General features: G+C 48.7%; 6 protein-coding genes across 6 annotated transcripts; 5 read left to right on the top strand and 1 right to left on the bottom strand.

The window, feature by feature from the left end:
- Positions 1 to 706: 706 nt before the first annotated feature.
- On the top strand, positions 707 to 2,098 carry T310_2783 (Serine/threonine protein kinase; the record flags this gene model as incomplete). Its single annotated transcript, XM_013474348.1, has 3 exons — positions 707 to 826; positions 885 to 1,497; positions 1,548 to 2,098. The coding sequence occupies 3 exons, from the start codon at positions 707 to 709 to the stop codon at positions 2,096 to 2,098; spliced, it is 1,284 nt and encodes a 427-aa protein (XP_013329802.1).
- A 1,965-nt stretch (positions 2,099 to 4,063) lies between these two features.
- Positions 4,064 to 5,389, top strand: T310_2782 (sn-1,2-diacylglycerol cholinephosphotransferase; the record flags this gene model as incomplete). Its single annotated transcript, XM_013474347.1, has 4 exons — positions 4,064 to 4,096; positions 4,207 to 4,250; positions 4,349 to 4,426; positions 4,483 to 5,389. The coding sequence occupies 4 exons, from the start codon at positions 4,064 to 4,066 to the stop codon at positions 5,387 to 5,389; spliced, it is 1,062 nt and encodes a 353-aa protein (XP_013329801.1).
- A 4,996-nt stretch (positions 5,390 to 10,385) lies between these two features.
- On the top strand, positions 10,386 to 14,373 carry T310_2781 (uncharacterized protein; the record flags this gene model as incomplete). The annotated part of the gene is made up of 4 exons (XM_013474346.1): positions 10,386 to 12,707; positions 12,770 to 13,138; positions 13,188 to 13,979; positions 14,047 to 14,373. The coding sequence occupies 4 exons, from the start codon at positions 10,386 to 10,388 to the stop codon at positions 14,371 to 14,373; spliced, it is 3,810 nt and encodes a 1,269-aa protein (XP_013329800.1).
- A 1,441-nt stretch (positions 14,374 to 15,814) lies between these two features.
- Positions 15,815 to 17,110, top strand: T310_2780 (uncharacterized protein; the record flags this gene model as incomplete). Its single annotated transcript, XM_013474345.1, has 1 exon — positions 15,815 to 17,110. The coding sequence occupies one exon, from the start codon at positions 15,815 to 15,817 to the stop codon at positions 17,108 to 17,110; it is 1,296 nt and encodes a 431-aa protein (XP_013329799.1).
- Positions 17,111 to 18,045: 935 nt separating this feature from the next.
- Positions 18,046 to 19,472, top strand: T310_2779 (uncharacterized protein; the record flags this gene model as incomplete). Its single annotated transcript, XM_013474344.1, has 3 exons — positions 18,046 to 18,372; positions 18,425 to 19,187; positions 19,234 to 19,472. The coding sequence occupies 3 exons, from the start codon at positions 18,046 to 18,048 to the stop codon at positions 19,470 to 19,472; spliced, it is 1,329 nt and encodes a 442-aa protein (XP_013329798.1).
- Positions 19,473 to 19,976: 504 nt separating this feature from the next.
- T310_2778 (uncharacterized protein) lies at positions 19,977 to 20,771 on the bottom strand (the record flags this gene model as incomplete). The annotated part of the gene is made up of 3 exons (XM_013474343.1): positions 19,977 to 20,022; positions 20,153 to 20,192; positions 20,231 to 20,771. The coding sequence occupies 3 exons, from the start codon at positions 20,769 to 20,771 to the stop codon at positions 19,977 to 19,979; spliced, it is 627 nt and encodes a 208-aa protein (XP_013329797.1).
- Between the last annotated feature and the right edge of the window lie 2 nt (positions 20,772 to 20,773).

Below are 20,773 nucleotides of genomic sequence, written 5' to 3'. Positions count from 1 at the left end.
CGGGATGGATCATCGGCGCATGGTTCGAGTAGATTCTGAGAGGCCTGACTCACTGTCGTCCTCGCTGCGTGGAGATTGGCCACCCCCAGGAGCCTTACATAAAGAGGACTGATTAGGCCTGGAAGAGATGCCCTGCTGTGTTGTTTACAGCAGCTGTGGTGCCCAGTTGAAAGGCGGTGCTGCAGCAGAATGCAGATGTGGCCGAAAAGGGGTCTGCAGGATATAGCTAGACACGTCCTATTGGCAGTAAACAAGAACCAACGAGTGCATCCAATGACAGAGCAGGAGTATGCTGATATCCAGCTGATCTGGAGAAACAGCCTCTGCGCCGGCGCTGCAAGAACCATGGGCGAGCAGTTTGCTGCGGCCGGCGAGTGTGGAGGATCTTTTCTTGGGCAAAGCGAATGGGAAACCCCCGACCGCTGGCCCAGCCGACAGCTGACAGCGCCAGCCTCAGCCACGTCCGCAGTCGTCAGGACAGGTATCAATCAACACCCAGCTGCTGCGAGCCATTGTTGGGTTTCTATCTCTCGATCAATTCGTTTGAAAGGCAAGGGCGCGTGTTCTTCACTGAAATTATATCTCCGCCCGCAGTGCTATTAGCTCCAGGCTCCGTTGCATGTGCAACGTCACCCACTTGAACCCCGGATTACTACGTATTCTGCATTCGATTGATGACGACTGAGGTGTCGTTTCCGCGGCAGAAATGGCCCAGTATTTCTTTGACCTCCTCTACAATTTCACGGATTGCATGTGCTGCTTTCCGAATTCTCCGCAGCTGAAAATCAACAACCGCAGCTTCAAGCTTCTCCGGCTCCTGGGCGAGGTATGTTCTGGGCGGGCTGTTAACAAACGGGAAATTTATCTAACCCTGCGATGACTAGGGCGGTTTTTCCTACGTTTATCTTGTGCAAGACAAGGCGACGTCGGAATTGTTCGCCCTGAAGAAGATACGGTGTCCCTTCGGCCAAGAATCAGTCGCTCAAGCGCTCAAGGAAGTCGAAGCGTACAAGCTCTTCGCACCCCATCCTAATATCATACGTGCTATTGATCACTGCGTGACGACGGAGTCGGGTTCGAAGTTCCGTCCAGATGGTGATGAGGCGAGTTCGAAGACTGTCTACATCCTTCTTCCCTATTATCAGCGCGGGAACCTTCAAGATGCGATCAATGCCAATCTTGTCAACCACACGAAGTTCCCCGAGAAGAAATTGATAACTCTGATGCTGGGAGTCGCAAAGGCACTCAAGGCTATGCATCAATACCGGGTCAAGAGCGGCGCAGCGTCCACCCGCCAAGCAAAGGCAGTCAGAAGGGAGGGCGAAGAAGCAGATGCGGAGATATCAATGCCAAGGGGAAAGCCCAAGCGACGCTCTACCCGTCAGATGGATGATGATGTGGAACAAGAGCCGTTGATGGAGGATGAGGTGACCAGGAGCCAGGAAGGCGTTGCCGAAGGAGAACTGCGGCCCTACGCCCATCGAGACATCAAGCCCGGTATGTTGACTTCTTAGCCTAAGAAATGGACTCTTAGCTGATGCATCGAGGATCAGGCAACATCATGATCGCTGACGACGGTCGAACACCCATTCTGATGGATCTGGGGTCCTTGGCCCCAAGTCCCATAGCAATAACATCACGATCTCTGGCAATAGCCGTCCAGGATACTGCCGCAGAGCACAGCACGATGCCTTATCGTGCGCCAGAGCTGTTTGATGTCAAGACCGGGTCCATCATCGACACAAAGGTGGACATCTGGTCGCTGGGCTGCACCTTGTATGCATGTCTCGTGGGAAAAAGCCCATTCGAGGCGCGAAGTGAGGAGACGGGGGGTAGTTTGAGTATGTGCGTTCTCGGCGGAGACTGGAGATTTCCTGATGAGAAGACTGGTGCCGCAAAGGGCAAGGGTAAAGCCGGTGCGCAAGGAGGTGCAGCTGCATCCCAGGACAGCACCGAAGGGGGGATTAGTGAGCCGGTTAAGGAGATTGTCAGGAAGTGCCTCCAAGTCGAACCTGCGGACCGACCTGACATTGATGAGCTCATCCAACTTCTGCAAAATGCCATCGACGTATTGCCAGACGATGATGTGTCGGATTAAGCATATCTGGGATTCCATTTCATATATGTTGTACAGTACAATATGTATGGTGGTCCTGGTCTTATTTGACCACTACTGTCATCGTTCCTCTTTTTTCCGCTTTTCATTTTTACTCGAGCTTTCTTCCCCCCCCCCCCCCTCCTTCCACTGCTTTTGTCTCGTGCTCCTGTGTTGATATCATCGATTTTGGGAATGGCGTTTCTGGGAGATGGGATACTAGGTTAGGCACTTTAACTGTATACAGCCCTTTGTTATATGATTAGTCTGGTCAGGTCTGGCTTGCCAGAAAGAACAATGAATGAGATCCAATGCTGGTCCAATCCCTCATTTTAACTGGCCCATATGTAATCTGATCTGACCTGCAGATATCTGCCAGTGACAACCAAATCCCTTTCGCCGGCCCTTATAAACCTGACCTGACCCCCCTTTTTTTGAGCACAGATAGTCAAACCCTCACTTTCGCCGACTTATAGGCAGGCTAATCTGACCTCCCAGTACGGAGTAATAATCTGAGATCAGGTTAAAGAATCACTTTTTCCAGCCAGCGTGCATGTGTATTGCATATGTTATCACATAATATGGCAGGATAGGACCTGCTGGGCAGACAGACCCCTGCTGAGACAAAGCCAGACAAATACTCCTTCTACTCTCCAGTCCAAATCCAGTCTGCTTTGCTTGCTCTGAAGTCTATCATGCTACTGTTTTCATTAAACAACAACTCTATGGAGACTATTAAGTTACGAAAAGTTTACTGGAAAAGAAAAGAAGAAACATTAATTTGTATTCTCCTGTCCTCATCTTCTATCTTCTTCGTGGTTTCAGGCCAGCTGACAGACTTCATTTGCGGAGCGCGTAGCGCGAAGCAATATATTATTGGAACCCCTATAGGCTTATGCTGGCACTCCTAGAGGCTTTAAATAGGCTTGCATTACAGGGAAACGGAGGGCCGAAGGTCCGGAGCATTTATAGGCACTACTAAGTAGTCTTTCCCCTTTAAGCTAGAAAAAGGGAGCAAGTCCGCAGGCATGTAGAAAAAAATGAGCTGTCCCAGTTAATAAGTTTAGACACTATGCCCGAGTGGTTAAGGGGAGAGATTAGAAATCTCTTGGCTTCGGCCGCACAGGTTCGAATCCTGTTGGTGTCGTTTTAAAGAGACCTCGAGTAGCTTTTTTTACCTGCTAAAAAGCAGTATATTTTTTTTCCCCTTTTACTTGAAGGTTATTTCTATATTTTCTTCCAGACTGTAGATAGTAATTATTATGATCTTTAGAGGTGTAGTTAATCTTTTGTCCCAGAATTCCGGGATAACAATTATCCGATGCCTCGCAGGTCCCGCTTCCCCATTTGCTCCGCTCACCGATCTACCGATCTACCGAATGCTGAACTGCTCTCTTCCCCCCTACTTTCCCCTGAAATTGTGTATCTCCGTCTCACGGTCTTTTCTGCAGCACTCTCTAGACCGGGCTTTGTCTCAGCGCATACCTGAAATTTGAACTTCGGCATCCTGAGCCTTTCAGCTTTCTAATTCGTCGTTTCCTACTATATTTTCGAGTCTTACGGACGGAATGAACTGAAAAGAGAAAGAGAATAGACAGCCCCTTTTTTTTCGCCCCCAGATCTCTTTTTGAGAAGAAGTGAGAAGGATGACTGCAGTGATCAATATGGTGAAAGGTGAGTCAAGCCTCCCGTGTTTTGTCTGTTTTCGACTGTAGTGGCTAATCGCTTGCCTTTTCTGGTATTGCAGCAACACAGGATTCACTTTCAGACGACGCTCTCGTTCATCTCAAATCCTATAAATACTCCAGCGTGGACAAGTCCTTTATTTCTAGATATATCCTAAAGCATTACGTATTGTCATCAACCTAATACCAATGGAATGGCCCAGTGCAGCAGCTGACTCGGCGGGCCATTTTAATATAGTGGAACGCAGTCGTTGAGCTTCTGCCATTATGGCTGGCTCCTAATATGGTCACCCTGTTGGGCTTCTTTTTCATCGTGGTAAATGTGGTTTTGGTTGAAATCTTTATGCCCGATCTCGTAGGACCGGTATGGACTCCTCGATCCTGAAGGCCCAAACACGTCCGAACTAAGCAATCTCTTCCACCTAGGGTCCATCCTGGCTCTACTATAACTTCGCTTTTGGCGTATGGATGTATGTCAGCCCACTACCTCTGGCCCAGCCCAAACCAGCAAAACAAGTGTATCAAAGACTATGCCTTCGTCCCGTAACTGATTGCTCCGGAACCATAGGTACTCCACATTTGATAACGTTGATGGGAAACAAGCTAGGCGGACCGGAACCTCCAGTGGCCTGGGCGAGCTTTTTGAGTCAGTAGAAGCCCGAGAGTTTCCTAATTCCGGTGGCAGCTGCTGACCGCACATAGTCATGGAATTGATTCTTTGAATTGTACACTCGCAAGCTTGCTCGAGACAGCTGCCATGGGACTAGGCGCCACCAAGCTGGGGGCCTTCACGGCTCTCATCCCTTGCCTGCCCATGTTCTTTTCCACATGGGAGACATACCACACCCACACGCTATATCTGGGGTATTTCAATGGTCCCACGGAAGGTCTTCTCATTGCCATTGCGGTGATGATTGCATCCGGATACTATGGGCCTCATATCTGGAAAAACCGCGTTGCGGATTACTTGGGCCATCCGGAGCTTTTTGGGGACCGTATCTTCCTCGATTTTTGGGTCGCCATGGTTCTTTTCTCGTTTCTGACTGCACATCTGCCGGCGTGTGTCTATAATGTCGTAGTCGCTCGGAAGCGACAGAACCTCCCCATTTTGCCCGTGTTCTTGGAGTGGACGCCTATTGTCGTCTTCACGGTCTCGGTGCTCGCGTGGCTTTTCTCCCCGTATTCCACGCTCCTGAGCGAGAACAGGCTTGTTCTGTTTTGCGTGACGATGTCCTTTGTCTTTGGCCGTATGACAACTAAGATCATTTTGGCCCATTTGCTCAAGCAGCCATTCCCATACTGGACGGTCCTGCTCACTCCGCTGGTTGGCGGAGCCATTCTCGGGAATCTGCCGCGCTTCGGACTACCTATGGTCAGTGCCACCGTGGAGCTGTGGTACCTACGTGGCTATCTTGTGTTTGCCTTTGTCGCGTACATGCACTGGGCCCTGCTTGTCATCAACCGGATCACGACCTACTTGGGAATCAACTGCCTGACCATCAAAGAAGACAAGGCAACGGCAAGGGAAAAGGCCTACCGCAACTTTGGAAACGGGCCCTCTATCCGGGTGGACGGTATTTCTGGCAAAGGAGGTTTCAAGCACCACTAGTCAGGAATCCCAGCAGGCAAACCGGCTTCTGGCTTCTCTCTATCCACCCGCCTAGCGGATGATCGGTTACGTTTTTTAATGAGGGCTGGGTATCCTTCCAAAGACACACCATCAACGCATGAACCTAAATTTTGGATATATCTATATTTGTATTTCCCTACGATACCCACGAAGCGATGGACTAACTGTATGATATCTAGAAGGGAGATGGAAGTGCAGGCACAACAAAGAAGAAAAATGAAGATGAAGAAGGGAGAACATAAGAAAAGAAGCAAGCCATAAAACGCCATTTTACATCATCCTTTTTATGGCCACTGGCGTTCACACGTCCATCCTGAGGCATCAGGCGTGCTTCTCAGACACGGCGTGAGAATGGTTGGTCCCTTTGCATCGATCGATGACTTCCCAAAGACGAGTATAATATTAATATGAAGAATGCCGCCAGACAGTGGGGGAAAAAAAGACGGTGGAGGATGAGAAGAAAAATTACTACTAGATCTAGTATTTTGGTTATGACTCGCTGTAATTAATTGTATCTACTGACTGCATGATAATGTTGTCATCGCTGGTGTCGAACCAAGACCGGGAAAAAAAAAGCGATGTCGCCAGGCTGCGACTGACTTTGTAAATATATTTTACAAGCCTTTAACGACTCGCTTCGCTTGTCTAGCGAAGGGGGAAGACTACATAGGCCTGCTAATGCCTATACTTGTTCCGGACCTTCGGCCCTCCGCACACCTGTAATGTAAGCCTATATAAAGCCTCTAGGGGCGCGAACGCAAAGCCTGTAGGGGAGGCACTGTAAAGCCTATACCTAAGGCAGGAAAGGCAGTTTTGTTGTGGTATGCTTAGGTACCTATATAAGAAATAGTTAGTTACAGACGGGTGCTGAGTAAACAGAACTGACCAATCAACACATATCAGTATTTTTTTTGTTCAAAAAGAGACCATACGGAGTATTAGGTTCCTTTACGATGGTGAAAAGCGGAGCAAATCACTCCATGAGAAAAATTTAAAAAAAATAAACGACACCAACAGGATTCGAACCTGTGCGGCCGAAGCCAAGAGATTTCTAATCTCTCCCCTTAACCACTCGGGCATAGTGTCTAGATCTGTTTAAATCGCGCGCTTATGTTATTCTAAAAAAAAATCACTCTTATGAATAATTGAGTCTTTGGGCAGAAGGTAGCAAAACCTCCACATGTATTCATCAAAACTTAGGCACTTGACTTGCTCCAGCTTAGGAAAGGATAAGATAGAAGGACCCAGTAGCTTTCTATAATCAGGAATGCTGTAAGCAACTCAATCTCCGTCGCTAATATGAAGCCATGAGGCAGTATCGTACAAGAAAACCAAGCTGGGGAGGAAAGGAAGAAGGGAAGGAGTAGATGGGTGGGTCCTAGACTCCGCGAAATAAGAAACATTCTGTCTGGCAAGATCATCCCGCCTCCTAGACCGCCCATGTGATTGACCTCCGAACTGTCCGTCACAAATGCCAGATACTGACATATTCTACCAACTAAAACGACTTTTAATCACAATCCGCCTATCCATACCTAGATTCTAGGATTCAAAGGCCATATTTTTAGAGGCATTTACCTAGTATATATTCCCTAGAGAACACTATAGAAATATTAGAGAAAAGCAAAAACTGAGCTCGGGATCTGAACTAGTAGCTAGCTTTAAAATATATATCTCTAAGCAAATAGCTAATATTTAAAGACTCAGCTTCAAATCCTTATCTATACCTAATTATATTTATTGATAACTCTCAATTCATCAGCAGCTGGAGGTTTTTGGCCAGAAAGTGGTGTTGACGCAATGTGATTTCTGCCCAGTGCTCTGAATGTTAAAGTGAAGAAATTCAACCAAGCGCGAGTAAACGGCGAGAGTAACCATTTGAAAGGATGCCTTAATAAGTGTGTATCTGCGAAGATCAAAGGTCCAGATCAGAGCGTTGGATTCATTGAACCCACTTTCTTGGATCCCCAATAGCAGTAAGGACTTCCCCCTGGAGTTCGTGCTGACGAAGCCGTGGTCTAACATAATCCCAATGCGTGCTTTGAGACGTGCCAATCGGGGGCTTTAATTCTGGAGACCGACTGTCGTGGTACGACGGGGTATCCATGTCGAAAGCACCTTTGTCGACGGAGCGTATGGATGATCCATCCCCAAGTCACATGGATAACCCATGTCACGGGTCAAGCACGTGCATGGACAACCCATCTTATGTTGAGATGGAGGATCCTTCATGGTTTCCTTATCAAGTTTCCGTCAGAGCGAATGGTATCACCATTAAGTCGCTACACTGCCACCTTTCCAATTTCCGATGCGCAGATCCGGAGCCAAGAGTTGATGGCGGCATGACCCCAAGTCTGGATTGATGGCAAAGTACTGCTACCTGTGAAAGGCTTGATGTTCCGTAGACTCAGATTCTCCCTGACTGCTGCCTGCAAGGCTGCTTGGTAATCTCCTTCTCCCATATGTGGTACGAGTCTGTTCAATGGCGGCTTTCAGGACTTTGCCTGTTGCTCCAACCTAATCTCGGGCCATTTTCGAACCTCGGGTCCGGCGAATTCTTGAGTTGCAGTGAGAACACACGGCGCACCCATGGCCCCAAAGAAACTCCTTGGAGAAGTGGTGGCACAACGTTGAGACCCGTAGCTGAGTAAGCTGATTCTCCACTACCTGGAGGCCCAAAATATTTAACCGGGATCTCAGGTAGAAGCAATTGAAAAGCCCTAGTCATGACTATTTCAAGGATGTTATGGAATATGATAGGAATGGAGTCATCGATGTCATCAGGGTATCTAAGGGTCCAAAGTCTGATAAAGTTTGCCGATCGGTGACCCCTACCTCTCCAGATAATGTGGTAATGTAGGGTGTCATAGTTGAGCTGGCGGATGGATTTAATATGGTGTGCAATCCTTTGCAAGGGCTTCTTGGATTGGCCAACATATGGTCGCCAATAGTATTTGTCTCTATCATCAGTAACATAGTCCAAGTAGCCACTATTCAGAGGCTAAGGATCTGGATCTTCGGACTGCTTCATTCTGAAGCTGTCTAGTCTATATATAATCAGTCATGTTCGAAGATCAGGGATACCATAGACTCACAACTTCACTTTAATCACCCGGTCTTCTAAAAAGCTCTGATGTCAGAAGGTATGCAAGCCAATAGTGTATTCGTAACACTATTGGGTCCTCCGTATGCGTCAATAACTGAAGCATATGTGATATTCTTCAGATCGCTCTCCTGTTCCAAGCTGCCCGTTGAGGCATCTGTCAGATGCTGGATGATTTGACTGAGTTGCGGGAATCGAACTAAGGTCTGGATCCTGTACGATTGCTTTTCTGGTCAGATTTTGCCAGCGCATGAATTATTGATACAGTATGTGAGCTTACCATAGATGTGTGAACAACTCAATCTTATTGCTCATAAGAGACTAAAAGGTAGTATTGTATAAGAAGACCAAGCTGGGGAGGGAAGGAAGAAGGAAGAAAGGTGGGCGCGAGACCCTGCGAGGAGGAAATAATGAAAATACTGCCGGTCAAAACCTCTCCGCTTCCCTCCCCGCTCTCCACACCGCCCACATGGAACATCCCGTCAGACAACCATCCGTAAGCCGTCAGTGCCCGTCACAGGATGCTTGGGATGTGTTCTTGGTTTGAAATTGACTTAGTTGCGGTTGCCGGTTGTCACTAGGTTTCCTCCTCCTAGTATTAGCTGTTCTCACATTGCCTTTCAATTTAGGGAGACTAAAGGACGGTGTGGGCTGCCTCAATGTAGGACAAGTCTAGGGAAGAAGGGAGCTCAAGTGCAATGTCTAACATCCAATCGAGGTGGAAGCATGGAAGAAGAGCCTGGGGTGGTGGGTGCCAGTGGCACCCTAAGGTGCCAGTTCTGTGACAGCAGCACATTGAGGCAGAGTGAAGGGGTTGAGGTAAAAGTGACAAGCTATGTGTGCTGATCTAGCGAGACAACTTTCATCTCCAGATTGCTTCCGTTTAATACAGCAAGATTAGAGCCCTCAAACTACCTATGTGATCCCTCAAGGCTCTACAGGGGAAGAATGGTGGAAGCCACAAACGATCACTGTCATTGCCTGTACATAAGTCTTCATGCTGTAAGAACAGGGAGCTTTTCCTGGTTTTTTCACCAAGTTCGCTTGGTCCTTGAATCTGGATCCTTTATAGAGAGTGTCGACGTTTGCATGGATGCTAGAAAGTCGTGTACTGTTGCCCTCCTGTGACATCTTAATAGAAGATCATGAATAATTTGTCGAAACATGTAAGCAATGAGCAATAATATAGCGCTTCATGGGAGACCCAGGTTTGATCTGATGGAAGAAATTCCTCAGGCTCTACCCCTTTGGACCAACCTACGATTCCCACAATAATTTTAATCAGTTTGAAAATGAGTTTCAAAATGTTTTGCAGTCAGTTAGGAATGATCAAAGAATCACTAGGTTTTTGCTGCTATTAGGTGCCTTAGGTAAGAGGTAATAATGGTAAAAGCCGAATACAGCTATGAGTCGAGGTCGGCAGCGGGTCCATCACGTGTCGGCGCTCTTCGCTGACCGCGGTCTGCGGTCCGTGCACCGCGTGACACTACTGCCAAAGTCCGCAAGCCAAGCTCGGCGTCTGTCAGTGAGAGCAGCAGCTAGTCTCGACACCTGGATTCGCTTGTATTGATCATTGTCAAATCAGCTCATGGTCAGTGCCAAGTGAATCTGGGGTTCCAACTGATGACCCGCTCGCAGTCGCGTCACTCGCGTCCCGTTTGTGACAAGCTCTTTGCTTCTCCAGCATCTGTCCCCGTCGTCGAGTTCTGATCGGGACCATCATTTCGACCTCACTTTCGATCGCTCAGCGTTGCGGCACGCTGTCTGCGCGGTGTTAGATCATCGTGCTTTGAAACGCTCGCGCTGGACATGAAGGTGTAGGGCTTCAGGCAGCGCTCATAGCGCCGATCGTCACTGAGGCTCTTTCTCAAAATGCCGGGCGTCGTCGAAACGCCGGCCGGCCCTGTCTGGCCCGGCCTGGGATTTTCGGTCGCTCATCAGAAGCTCGAACTAGAGATCGACTTTGCCAGCAAGAGCCTCAAGGGCAAAACGGAGATTACCATCCATCCTCACTACAAGGATCTCAGGGTCATCCGCCTGAACTTTCGGCAAGGCGAGCTCAAGCGCTTGAACGTCAGCGGGAAAGCTCCGACAACAAAATACACGGATCCTTACGGATCCCTTCACCTCTATGGCGTCCAATATCATCAGCGGCTGTCGACGAAGGTCGACCCGCTGTTGAAGCCGCAGACAGAGCCCGAGTTGGTCGTGACGATCCCGAAAAGCGTTCGCATTGAGGAGCTCGACCCGTTCTCTATCGAAGCCCAGGATCAAATGGCCTTGCGAGGGATCGGCACGTCAGATGACCCGGATGCTCCGAGCTCGCGAACCGCCGAATCGTCTCTTCCTCGCTTCACTGCGCTGACCGTCTACGCCGAGTTTACGGTCGATAATATCCGAGAGGGACTACATTTTGTGGGCGTGGAAAATGGGGACAGGCGCTATCCTCATGTATACACGACGAACTCTGTCGGCTTGGGTGCTGGGTGCTCACTGTTTCCCTGTGTCGACGATCCGTCCTCAAGGTGCACATGGGAAATTTCCATCAAATGCCCTTGCTCGCTAGGTGACGTTTTTGATCGGAAAGGGTCAGAAGCGTCGAAGGCAAATGCTCTAGGCAAGCACAAGATTAATGGCGTGCGAACCTCTGCCTTAGCTGCAGATGACGATACATTGGACATGGTAGTTGCTTGCTCTGGTGAGATGACAGATGAGATCGTTGACCCAAGAGATCCGAGTAAGAAGACGGTTTCCTTCGCCTGCAATTCGCAGCTCTCTGCGCAGCAGATTGGCTTTGCTGTAGGACCCTTCGAATACGTCAACCTTTCTGAGTTCCGGGAAAGCGATCAAGACGATCAACTCGGACAGAATGCCGTTCCAGTGCATGCATTTTGTCTTCCGGGAAGGGCAGACGATGTCAGAAATGCCTGTTTCCCGATGGCAAAGGCGGTTGACTTTTTCTCCTTGACCTATGGATCCTATCCGTTTTCAACCTTCAAACTCTGTTTCGTTGACGATGCGGCTTGTGAAACCACTCCTACGGCGTCTTTGTCAATATGCAGCAATCACCTGCTCTTTCCCGAGGATGTCATTGATCCCATGTATGAGTCGACGAGGACTTTGGTCCACTCCTTGGCGTGCCAATGGGTCGGTGTGAACATCATCCCGAAGGAGCCTGCGGACACTTGGGTAACCGTCGGCATAGCATACTACATTACTGATACGTTTATGAAGAAGCTCTGCGGAAACAACGAGTATCGATTTCGCTTGAAGCAGATGTCGGACAAAGTGTGCGACCTGGATTACGAAAGACCATCCATTTATGACATGGGGAACTATCTTAAATTGGATCCGTCTGAGATGGAGTTCATTGCTTTGAAAGCTCCTCTTGTTCTCTTCATTCTAGAACGGAGGCTCTCAAAAGCTAGTGGAAAAGCGACCATATCGCGAATCATCTCCCGCATTCTGCTGAATGCACGGATGGGCGATCTTCCAAACGGAGCAGTTACCACTGCGTTCTTCCAGCGAATGTGCGAGAAATTTGGTCACGCCAAGCTGGATACCTTTTTCCAGCAATGGGTTTACGGTGCCGGATGTCCTCGATTCACAGCCACGCAACGTTTCAATAAGAAGAAGTTGGTGGTTGAGGTCATGATCAAGCAGGTGCAGGGAGAGCAGCAGGGACCTCGAGATTTGGAGAAATCCACCTTTATGCGCGACGTTAAAGAAGAGATCAGGAGCGTCTATGCTGGCGCAATACAACCTGTTTTTACAGGATCGATGACGATCCGTATTCACGAGGCGGATGGCACTCCGTATGAGCATATTGTCGAGATCAAAGAAGGAGTTACCAAGATCGACATTCCGTACAATACGAAGTATAAGCGTCTGAAAAGAAATAAGAGGCAGAAGGAGCGTGCTGCTGCCGCTGCCGGAGCTGACCCCAACGCGGAAACGCAGGATGATGTTCTCCTTTATTGCCTTGGCGACGTGCTGCAGAGTGAAGAGGAGATCCAAGAGTGGAGGCTAACGGATTGGAGCAAAGAGGAAGAGGAACGCATGGGACAAGAATCCTATGAATGGATTCGTATGGACGCTGATTTCGAATGGATTTGCAAGTTCTCTGTCGCGATGCCGGGATACATGTATCTCTCACAACTGCAGCAAGATCGAGACGTTGTTGCGCAGTTGGAGGTAAGTCGGTGCAATTGTCCCATTATTCCACATTTTTGGAGAGATTCTAACAGTGAGTTCAGTCCATGCAATATATGGCTGTTCAGAGAGGGCATCCGCTCGTTTCGTCCATATTGGTCCGAACGCTTATGGATCGGCGATATTTTCATGGGATCCGCACTATGGCTGCACGAGCCTTGGTCAGACATGCCAAAGAGGAGATCGGCTGGCTGGGACTTTATCATCTTGAGAGGGCGTTCCAGGAACTCTTCTGCCTCCCGGGATCGCATATGACACGCTCCAATGACTTCTCTGACCGAGCGTCATATATCCTTCAGAAAGTTATCCCTGATGCTATCTCCCAAGTGCGAGACAACAGTGGCAAGACACCATTGAGAGTTAAGCGGTTTATTTATGAGAAGCTCAAGTTCAATGACAATTCAAACAATGAGGTAAGTACTCCGATCTCGCTGCTAGAGAATTATCCTTAACTGTTCGCAGTATTCCGATAACTTTTACGTCGCCTCTCTGATGAACTCTCTGTGTAACGCCTTGTTGGGGCGTGTCGAGTCTTCTTCTTCGAACGATCTTGAATTCGACATGGAAAAGGAACTCGAACGCCAAGCGGAAGAACAGCTCGAGAAGGATGCCATCGCTGAGATTGACAGGTACCGGCGAATGGACGAGTGGTCCAGTTCGTTTCAAAACATCTACTCGAGAACAGCGCTACGCTGTCAATTACGACTCATGCAAGCCAAGGTTATCGACCTGGACGTGATGCACTTCTTACAATATACAAGATTCGGAACGTTTGACATGCTGCGACTGGAAGCTTTCGAATGTCTTGTGGAACTAGACATTTTCAGCTCACCGGAACTCCTGAGATGGTTCATTTATGTTATGTCTGCTGATCCCTCGCCCTGGATGCGACACAGGCTTCATCGGTTGTTTGGAATAGCTCTTGCGACGGTGGCTTTTGGTGTTGAACAACCCCCCACGCCGCCTGCACCAAGCGACGGCTTGATCATCGAGCAGGAGTCATCGACAGAAGTCCGTCGAGCGGAATTGGCTCGCAAACAGACAGTTCCCGGGGCGATTGAGGCTCTTAAGAAAGAGCTCTCAGGTAATCCAGTCCTGAAGGAGTGTCTCTGGGCGGCGTGCAATTCTCCTGTCATTGGAGCACTCGAGATTTCTGATTTCGTTGACCTGTGTAAAGTTTTCTATGACCCAATCTTCTCGCTCATGGTCACGCTGAAATACCCTCGGTATTGGAAAGCGCAACATCTGGGTAACGTAAGTCTCCGGCTCCGTTTTATTTATTTTTGGATCTTAAGGGCCGTCGTACTGACACCCTTCGAAGGGAAAAATGCGCTTCTACAGGTCGGACCGTGTCCGCACCTCACTTGTCCCCTCCAAAGACGGTGCAGCTGCCGCGAAACGCAAGCGCGAGGAACAAGGCATGCCTCCTCCAGGCCCGAGGATCACTTTCAAGCAGTCCAAGATGGGTCCTGGCGCGACACCCTCAACGCCACAGCCAGGTGCGCCATCATTGCCCAAGTTACACATACCAAATCACATCGGTATGCCACCGCCAGCTCCAGTAACGCCAGCGTCGACATCCACACCTGCCACTCCCGGCGGCGGATTAAAACTCAAGCTGAAATTGGGTCAACAGCCACCAAAATAGACAATGGCTGTGGTCGTTTGCTCTTCGTTGCATTTGGCATTTTCTTTCTGCATTGTTGTTTTCTCACATCCCTCCACGTTCCATGGAAGGCGGTACGAGCGGGGTTTGCAAAGGGTGGAGTTGGTAGGGATTTGTCTGTCTTGAATCATTTATTTGAAGGCGTTTGATCTCCTATGTGCGGCTTCACAGATTCCCAGTCCATTCAAGAAGTCTGGCAGCATCTCGTCATCATGTGCACGGTGATTACTTGTATATTACGATTACATTGGGACTTTTGAAGGGCAAAAAAGAATGGCCGAATAAGCACTTCCTGGTGCAACATAATAATAGTGGTTGAAATAAAGAAGCAATCGAACATTTTTACCCTGTGAATGAAACGTATTTTTCGTCTCTAGTGCATTATTTCGAGAACACATGCCGGTACTCGACAGTTCAATATCTTTTATTTTCATCCATTCACAAAGAAACCGACCCCATGAACTCCCAAATATAAAAACCAGATGATCCCGACCGGAAAAGCAAAATTTGTGACCCGATTCTTTTTTTCTGTTCGTATTCGGTATGGATTTAGACAAGTCGTGTGTGTAGCGTGCAATTATTTGTCGCTTATCCGTTCCAAGGCCTGCATATTTGGGTGTGAAGTGGTTAGTTTTCATATGACAGACATATATATAATGACTGCGACGCATATTCGTGCAGAGATGACAAACCTCAAGCATGACAACAGAATTGCCTCGAATAACCTGTACAGTACAGAACATTTTGATCAGCAAGTTTCCTCCCTGGACCAGCAAGCTCGATTAGCTTGCGCTTACCACCATGCCTAGTTTGACTTTCTCTCCCCCGCTCTTTTCTTCGACCGCCTCGTCGAGAACAATGTTCATGAAGACCTGTAAAAGAGAAGCAACTCAAACATGAGCCAAATACTCGCTGCGATATCTAGCCAATCTCGCGAAAATAGTAGGACGGCCTTTGAACAACGAAAAAGACGACTCACATCGTAGCCTCGTAATACGCCAATGACTTTGCGGTTTCCGTTCAGCTGAACGAACAACCGCTTTTCCATGTACTAGATTTTCGAAGAAGCGATGCGCGTCAGCCGCTTTTCCATTTCCCACCAACAAAACAAAAACCTTCGCATAAGGGTACATACCTTCTTTAACTCTGGCTGCGCTTGAGGCATCTTGGTCGGTTTATTGTTCTTTTTTTGTCCGGCCTTGATGTCTCGATCGCTGCTGGGGGTCGCGTGGGGGGTATTGGACTTGTACCTGGTTTGCGTCGTTCGGAGTGCGATAGCTTGGTCGGAGAAACGATGTCCCGAGTAGCTTCAAAATGCGGAGCTTCTTGACGGCATCCAGCGGGCGTCCAGATTCAGCTTCGGGAGAGTCAGGAACTCTCCCTACACGTCCCAGTTACCAGTCACTAAAATTTTCCGTGGAAGATGAATTCGCCTTTTGCAAATCGGCGCAAAGCGCGCAAGGTTGGCGGGGAGGAGGAAGATGTGGAAGAAGACAAAACCGAACAAGGTCGGTACAAAGTTTATCACCCCGCCACTTCCCCGAGCGTTGCACGCACTCAATGGTGTGGAGGAATGAGACTAACAGGAAGAAAACCAGGGACTGAACCAGTCGTTAAGAGACCGGGGAACAAGCAAAAACAGAAATCCAAGTTGCGCCTCTCGTTCGGCCCTGGGGAGACGTCCATGACCGAAGATGGTGGCGAAACAAGCGAAGTGATTACACCCAAGAGACCTAGTCTGGGTAGACGGGTCCTAGAGAAGAACACATTTCAACGATCGTCCAGGCTTTCCGGGTCTTTTGAACATCTTCCCTTCAGAGTCGGGCAAGATCAAGACAGACCCAGCTACGGTGAAGACTACTTGAAAGAACTACGAGACTCGACCCCTTCCACGCCCAGAAACATCAACTCTCTTCAGCCAGATGGTGATGAGACTGACAAAGTGGTGGATGTCGCCGCCAAGTTCGGAGAGATAGAGAAGACGTCCACGCAAACCGTCATCCCCAGTGAAGCGGAGATCAGAATGAAGAAAGAGCGACGGGCACGACTAGCCCGAGAGCAGGAGTATATTTCTTTAAATGGCGGTGATGAAGAAGATTATTTGCCACTCGATGGGAAAAAGGAGAAGAATAACACCCGCCTTGTAAGGGATGATGAGGATTTCGCAGAAGGATTTGATGAGTACGTCGAGGACGGCAGGCTCTCCCTGGGCAGAAAAGCGGAGCTTGAACAGCAGCGGAGACAGCGCGAAGAGATGCGAGAGTTGATTGAGGAAGCTGAAAATACTTCGGAGGAAGATGACTCGGATGTGGAACACAAGGCTGCATATGAAGCAGCCCAAACGCGGGCCGCCATCGGCAGCGACCGTGGTGACTTATCTACACGTCCAAGGACTCCGCCGAAGGTCACATCTCTGCCACATCTAGCGAATATCCTGGAACGTCTGCGCGCCTCTCTAGCTGAGATGGAGAACTCAAAGAAGCTGCTGGTGAACCGGATGGAGGAACTTCGGAAGGAGAAAGCCGACATCGCAGTACGTGAAGTTGAGATCCAAACTTTGATCAAAGAAGCCGGTGAGAAATATGAAAAGCTTCGAATCGAAGCCGGTCTCGCTCCGGGTGAAGGTGGACTGCCTGGAGATGCTCCACCGAATGATCGAGGCTTGGAAAGTCTGGGAACATCGATGCCTGTCTCTCGCGCGGACTCGGACGCAGAGTGATGATTTGTTATCGGTTCTGTGTTATTAGTGGGCTGGATCAGGTCTGGGAAGGGACGAAACGGGAGTGCGCTGGTTCTTTCCTTTTGTATAACATCGGTCTTCGACCTCCGGTTTTCTCTTTTCTCTCTGACAGGGTCTTCGAATGTAACACTATCTGGCGTTTGGTGCTCTAGACATCATGATACCCAACGTTTATAGCAAATCAAACGGTCACTTTTAGTTTAGCATGCCGCGGCCTTCCTTTCTTTCTTTCAGACGCGACTCAACCCGTAGGAAGTCTCGCACAGACAAGTCACAGTCAGTCTCATCTACATGCTCCAATTGATTTATTCCTGACGAGTTTTGTCTACAGAAATAATCCGCGTTATTGTATCCCTTGGATCGCAAGTCCGATCGATGAAACAAGTCCCGAACCACGCCTGCGTAAGCGGACGGACGCCAGTCCAATCGAACTCTTCTATGATCTCTTTCTGGTCGGGAATCTGTCGACGTTTACTGCGACCCATGAGATCAACAATTTTCAAGGTGAAACAGCTGCGCCAGCCCGGCCGATGTGTTGTCTGACTGTTTGAGCAGCATTATGGGCATACGTCGGTTTCCTTGGAGTGATATGGTTCACCTGGCTGCAGGTGACTCTGTTCGACATTCGCTTTGCTAACGACTCGATATTCGAACGGATATGCAAAGGATTTCAGCTGGCTGCGATGGTTGGATTCGCTTCGGCCGGATCTCGATTCTCTACGAATATCAGTGGCGAAAACATTTGGGCGTTCAGATCGCTCTCCATTCTTCTTGCGGGTAGTCGGTTTATGCTGGCCATACAGTACACAATCAACATATACCTCATACGCGAGAAGATGCCAAATTCCGTTAGGGGGATGTACATGATTGTTGGAGTTCTGGCGGCTTGTGGTTTTGCATATTTGGGAGTAAGCATGACCGACCATATCGCAATTCACGGCATCTATCTGATTGATTCGCCCAAACAGTTATTCTTTACCTTTGGTACTACAGAGCCTCATGTATGGACAGCCTGGTTTCCGCTCTTCCTGGGAGAGTCGCTTGGGGTCATGGGAATTTCGAGTCGGACGCCGAGACTTGGGCTCGAGGATACGCACCTCAACGTCCGAATGGGATTGCTGACGCTAATAATCATTGGTGAGGGTGTGATATCGGTGACGAGAATCGTTAATAAGATGGTCGCTCCTGGGGGTTGGACTATGTGGTCCTTTGTCCACATACTTGGGGTCACTACTACCGTGGTAAGATAGCTCGCGGTTCTGCCAGAACTATCGCACTGATCTTTCCAAACAGTATCTTCTCTGGCAGTCGTATTATGACATTTCTCCCCGAGAGCGCTATGGCAAGATACGCCAGCAAATTTGGACTCAACTGCATTTTCCCTTTCACGCGTCGCTCATTCTCTCCTCTGAAGGGTCCCAGATCCTTGCGCTGACACTGGATATTGCGTTGAAATTGAGATACCTGGGTGAAACGATCATTTTCGCGTGCGAGGAGCCTCGTCCAGACAGGCAATATGCCATTGCTCTGCTGAACGACACGATCGTAGACATGGAGATTGACTTTTCTAAAGGAGCGCTGCAGGAGAGGCTGGCGATCAATCTCATTCTCAACTCTCTGTGGGATAACCCGCAGCTCTGTCCGGATAACAGTACCACCAACTCGACCGACTACGCTCTTACACAAGTGCAAGCCAGGAACCTCATGGGGAATGTCACCGTGTCTCTCTTCGCGAGTATGGGAATTACGCCGACGAAAGGGGACCTGAGCCGGTTCGGCAGCAGCACACTCCTGATGATGTACGTCAACCTTCTAGGGTTTGTGTACATGTACTACTTTGTTACCGTCGCACTGTCCATGGGGTATTTCGCTGCTTTTGTACACCTGACGAAGCGACACCCTCGTCCACTGCACAACGGAATCGCAATCGGAGTACGAGTGCTGCTCGGTCTGTTTTTGCTGGCGTTGGTCTCATTCTCGAGGAACTTTGACCTCACGTACTTCTTCATGACTTCTCCGATAATTATCTTTACGTTTGCCTTGGCACTGTTTAAGGGTGAGTTTTCGCCTTATCGTCCAGGTCCATACTCATCCAGTTGCAGTTCTCCTTGTCGATCGACTGCTGGATTGGATTGCGACCCAGAAAAATGGAGATATCGGTCGACATGGCAGCAAGAGCAGTACTCTACCGATTGTTCGAGAGCCGTCCGAAACGGACGACGCTGCTTCAGACGAGAATCGCGATGAAGAGGAAAGACGCATGGGTCGGAACGTCCGGGTGTATCAAGATCTCCGGGTGGATCACAGTCTGGCACGGGATCGCAGTCTCCAAATGGAGTGATACGGACGTGTTGGAAGGGATGTTCATACTCATCTTTATCTATCATTAAATTAATCCTCAGTATCATTAAGCTTGCAGTATCTAGCCGTCTAGCTGTCTAGCTTTATGTCTAGTCTTAATGTAGATCCATTTGTTGAATTCCTGCACCTGTAGTTTGCAGAATGCACTAAGATAGGGAAGTTTTGGATTAATGTTTACCTTTGTTATTTCTAAGGTCTGATTAGTATATGATGGGGAGCCAAGCGACACAGCTTTGCAGTATCTAGAAGATATTGTGCGATGTAGATATATTTAGTATCCAAATCTGAAGCTACAAGTATCTGCCATGTAATCAATTACTCTGTCGATTATATTTCGTACTAGGCATATTTCGAATGCTACAAATGCAAATTTTGCGCAAAAGTTGGAGTTATAATAGCCCAACCACTTTGTTTCTATATCTAATCCCCTGCAGTTCTCGTAGCGAATTCTCTCTGCAATATATTTATAGGCTCCTTTGGCGTTTTACACAGCGCTTGTAACGGATGGGCCTTTTAGCGTCTGGTCTTGACTATTATAAAAGTTCGTATTCAATGTAGAATCTCCTGGTAAGTGTTTGGAAATATTGAAAAGTTTCGTCATACAATATCATTGGTTATCCATTATCAAGCTGTATCTCAATACCCGATTTCGTAACTGACCAATTTTTGTTCTTCTCGTCTTCGTATTTTAGATCCCAAACTGCGCTTTCAAATCCGAGAAGCTACTATCATGCTCACGAAGGCCCTCAAGCGCCATCCCCAGATTCTCCACGCGCATCCGACAGGAATCCACCGTCCATGAAGAACCCTCAGGACCGTCGTCCTCCGGTTCGCAATGGACAACAACCAGCCCATCAGACTTCCAGCTATCCTTTTTTTCGCCCGTGACCACGACAAAATCGAAGGGATACCACTCCAACTCTCCGGCATTGTTCCCCGCAGAGGGTTTCCAGCCCTTGTCGAGGTCGCGCACGTGATATGACAGTATGTCGCCCAGGTTGAGAAATTTCTCGGTTAGAGAAGACCAGTCTGGAGCGGGGGAGATGAAGTCTGGGATTTCCTCCTCTGGCATCGCGAGGACGTTGTGCGCGTAGATGGTTTTGATGCTGGCGCAGATGCTTCCCAGATCGTTCTCCGTGAGAAGATTGTTTGTGAGCGCGTAGAGGCAGAATTTGGCGTTGTCGAGGTTGTATTGCCCGTATTGGCTCATCTTGTCTTGGAGATCGGTGGGGAGGGTTCTGGGTAGTGATGATAATGAAGGATCGTGTTGCGCGGTCATTT

Source organism: Rasamsonia emersonii (assembly GCF_000968595.1).
Source record: "Rasamsonia emersonii CBS 393.64 chromosome Unknown ctg1118621760039, whole genome shotgun sequence".
NCBI classification, from domain to species: Eukaryota; Fungi; Ascomycota; class Eurotiomycetes; order Eurotiales; family Trichocomaceae; genus Rasamsonia; species Rasamsonia emersonii.
Note: the sequence above shows the minus strand (reverse complement) of the source record. Positions and strands in the feature narration are given on the sequence as shown.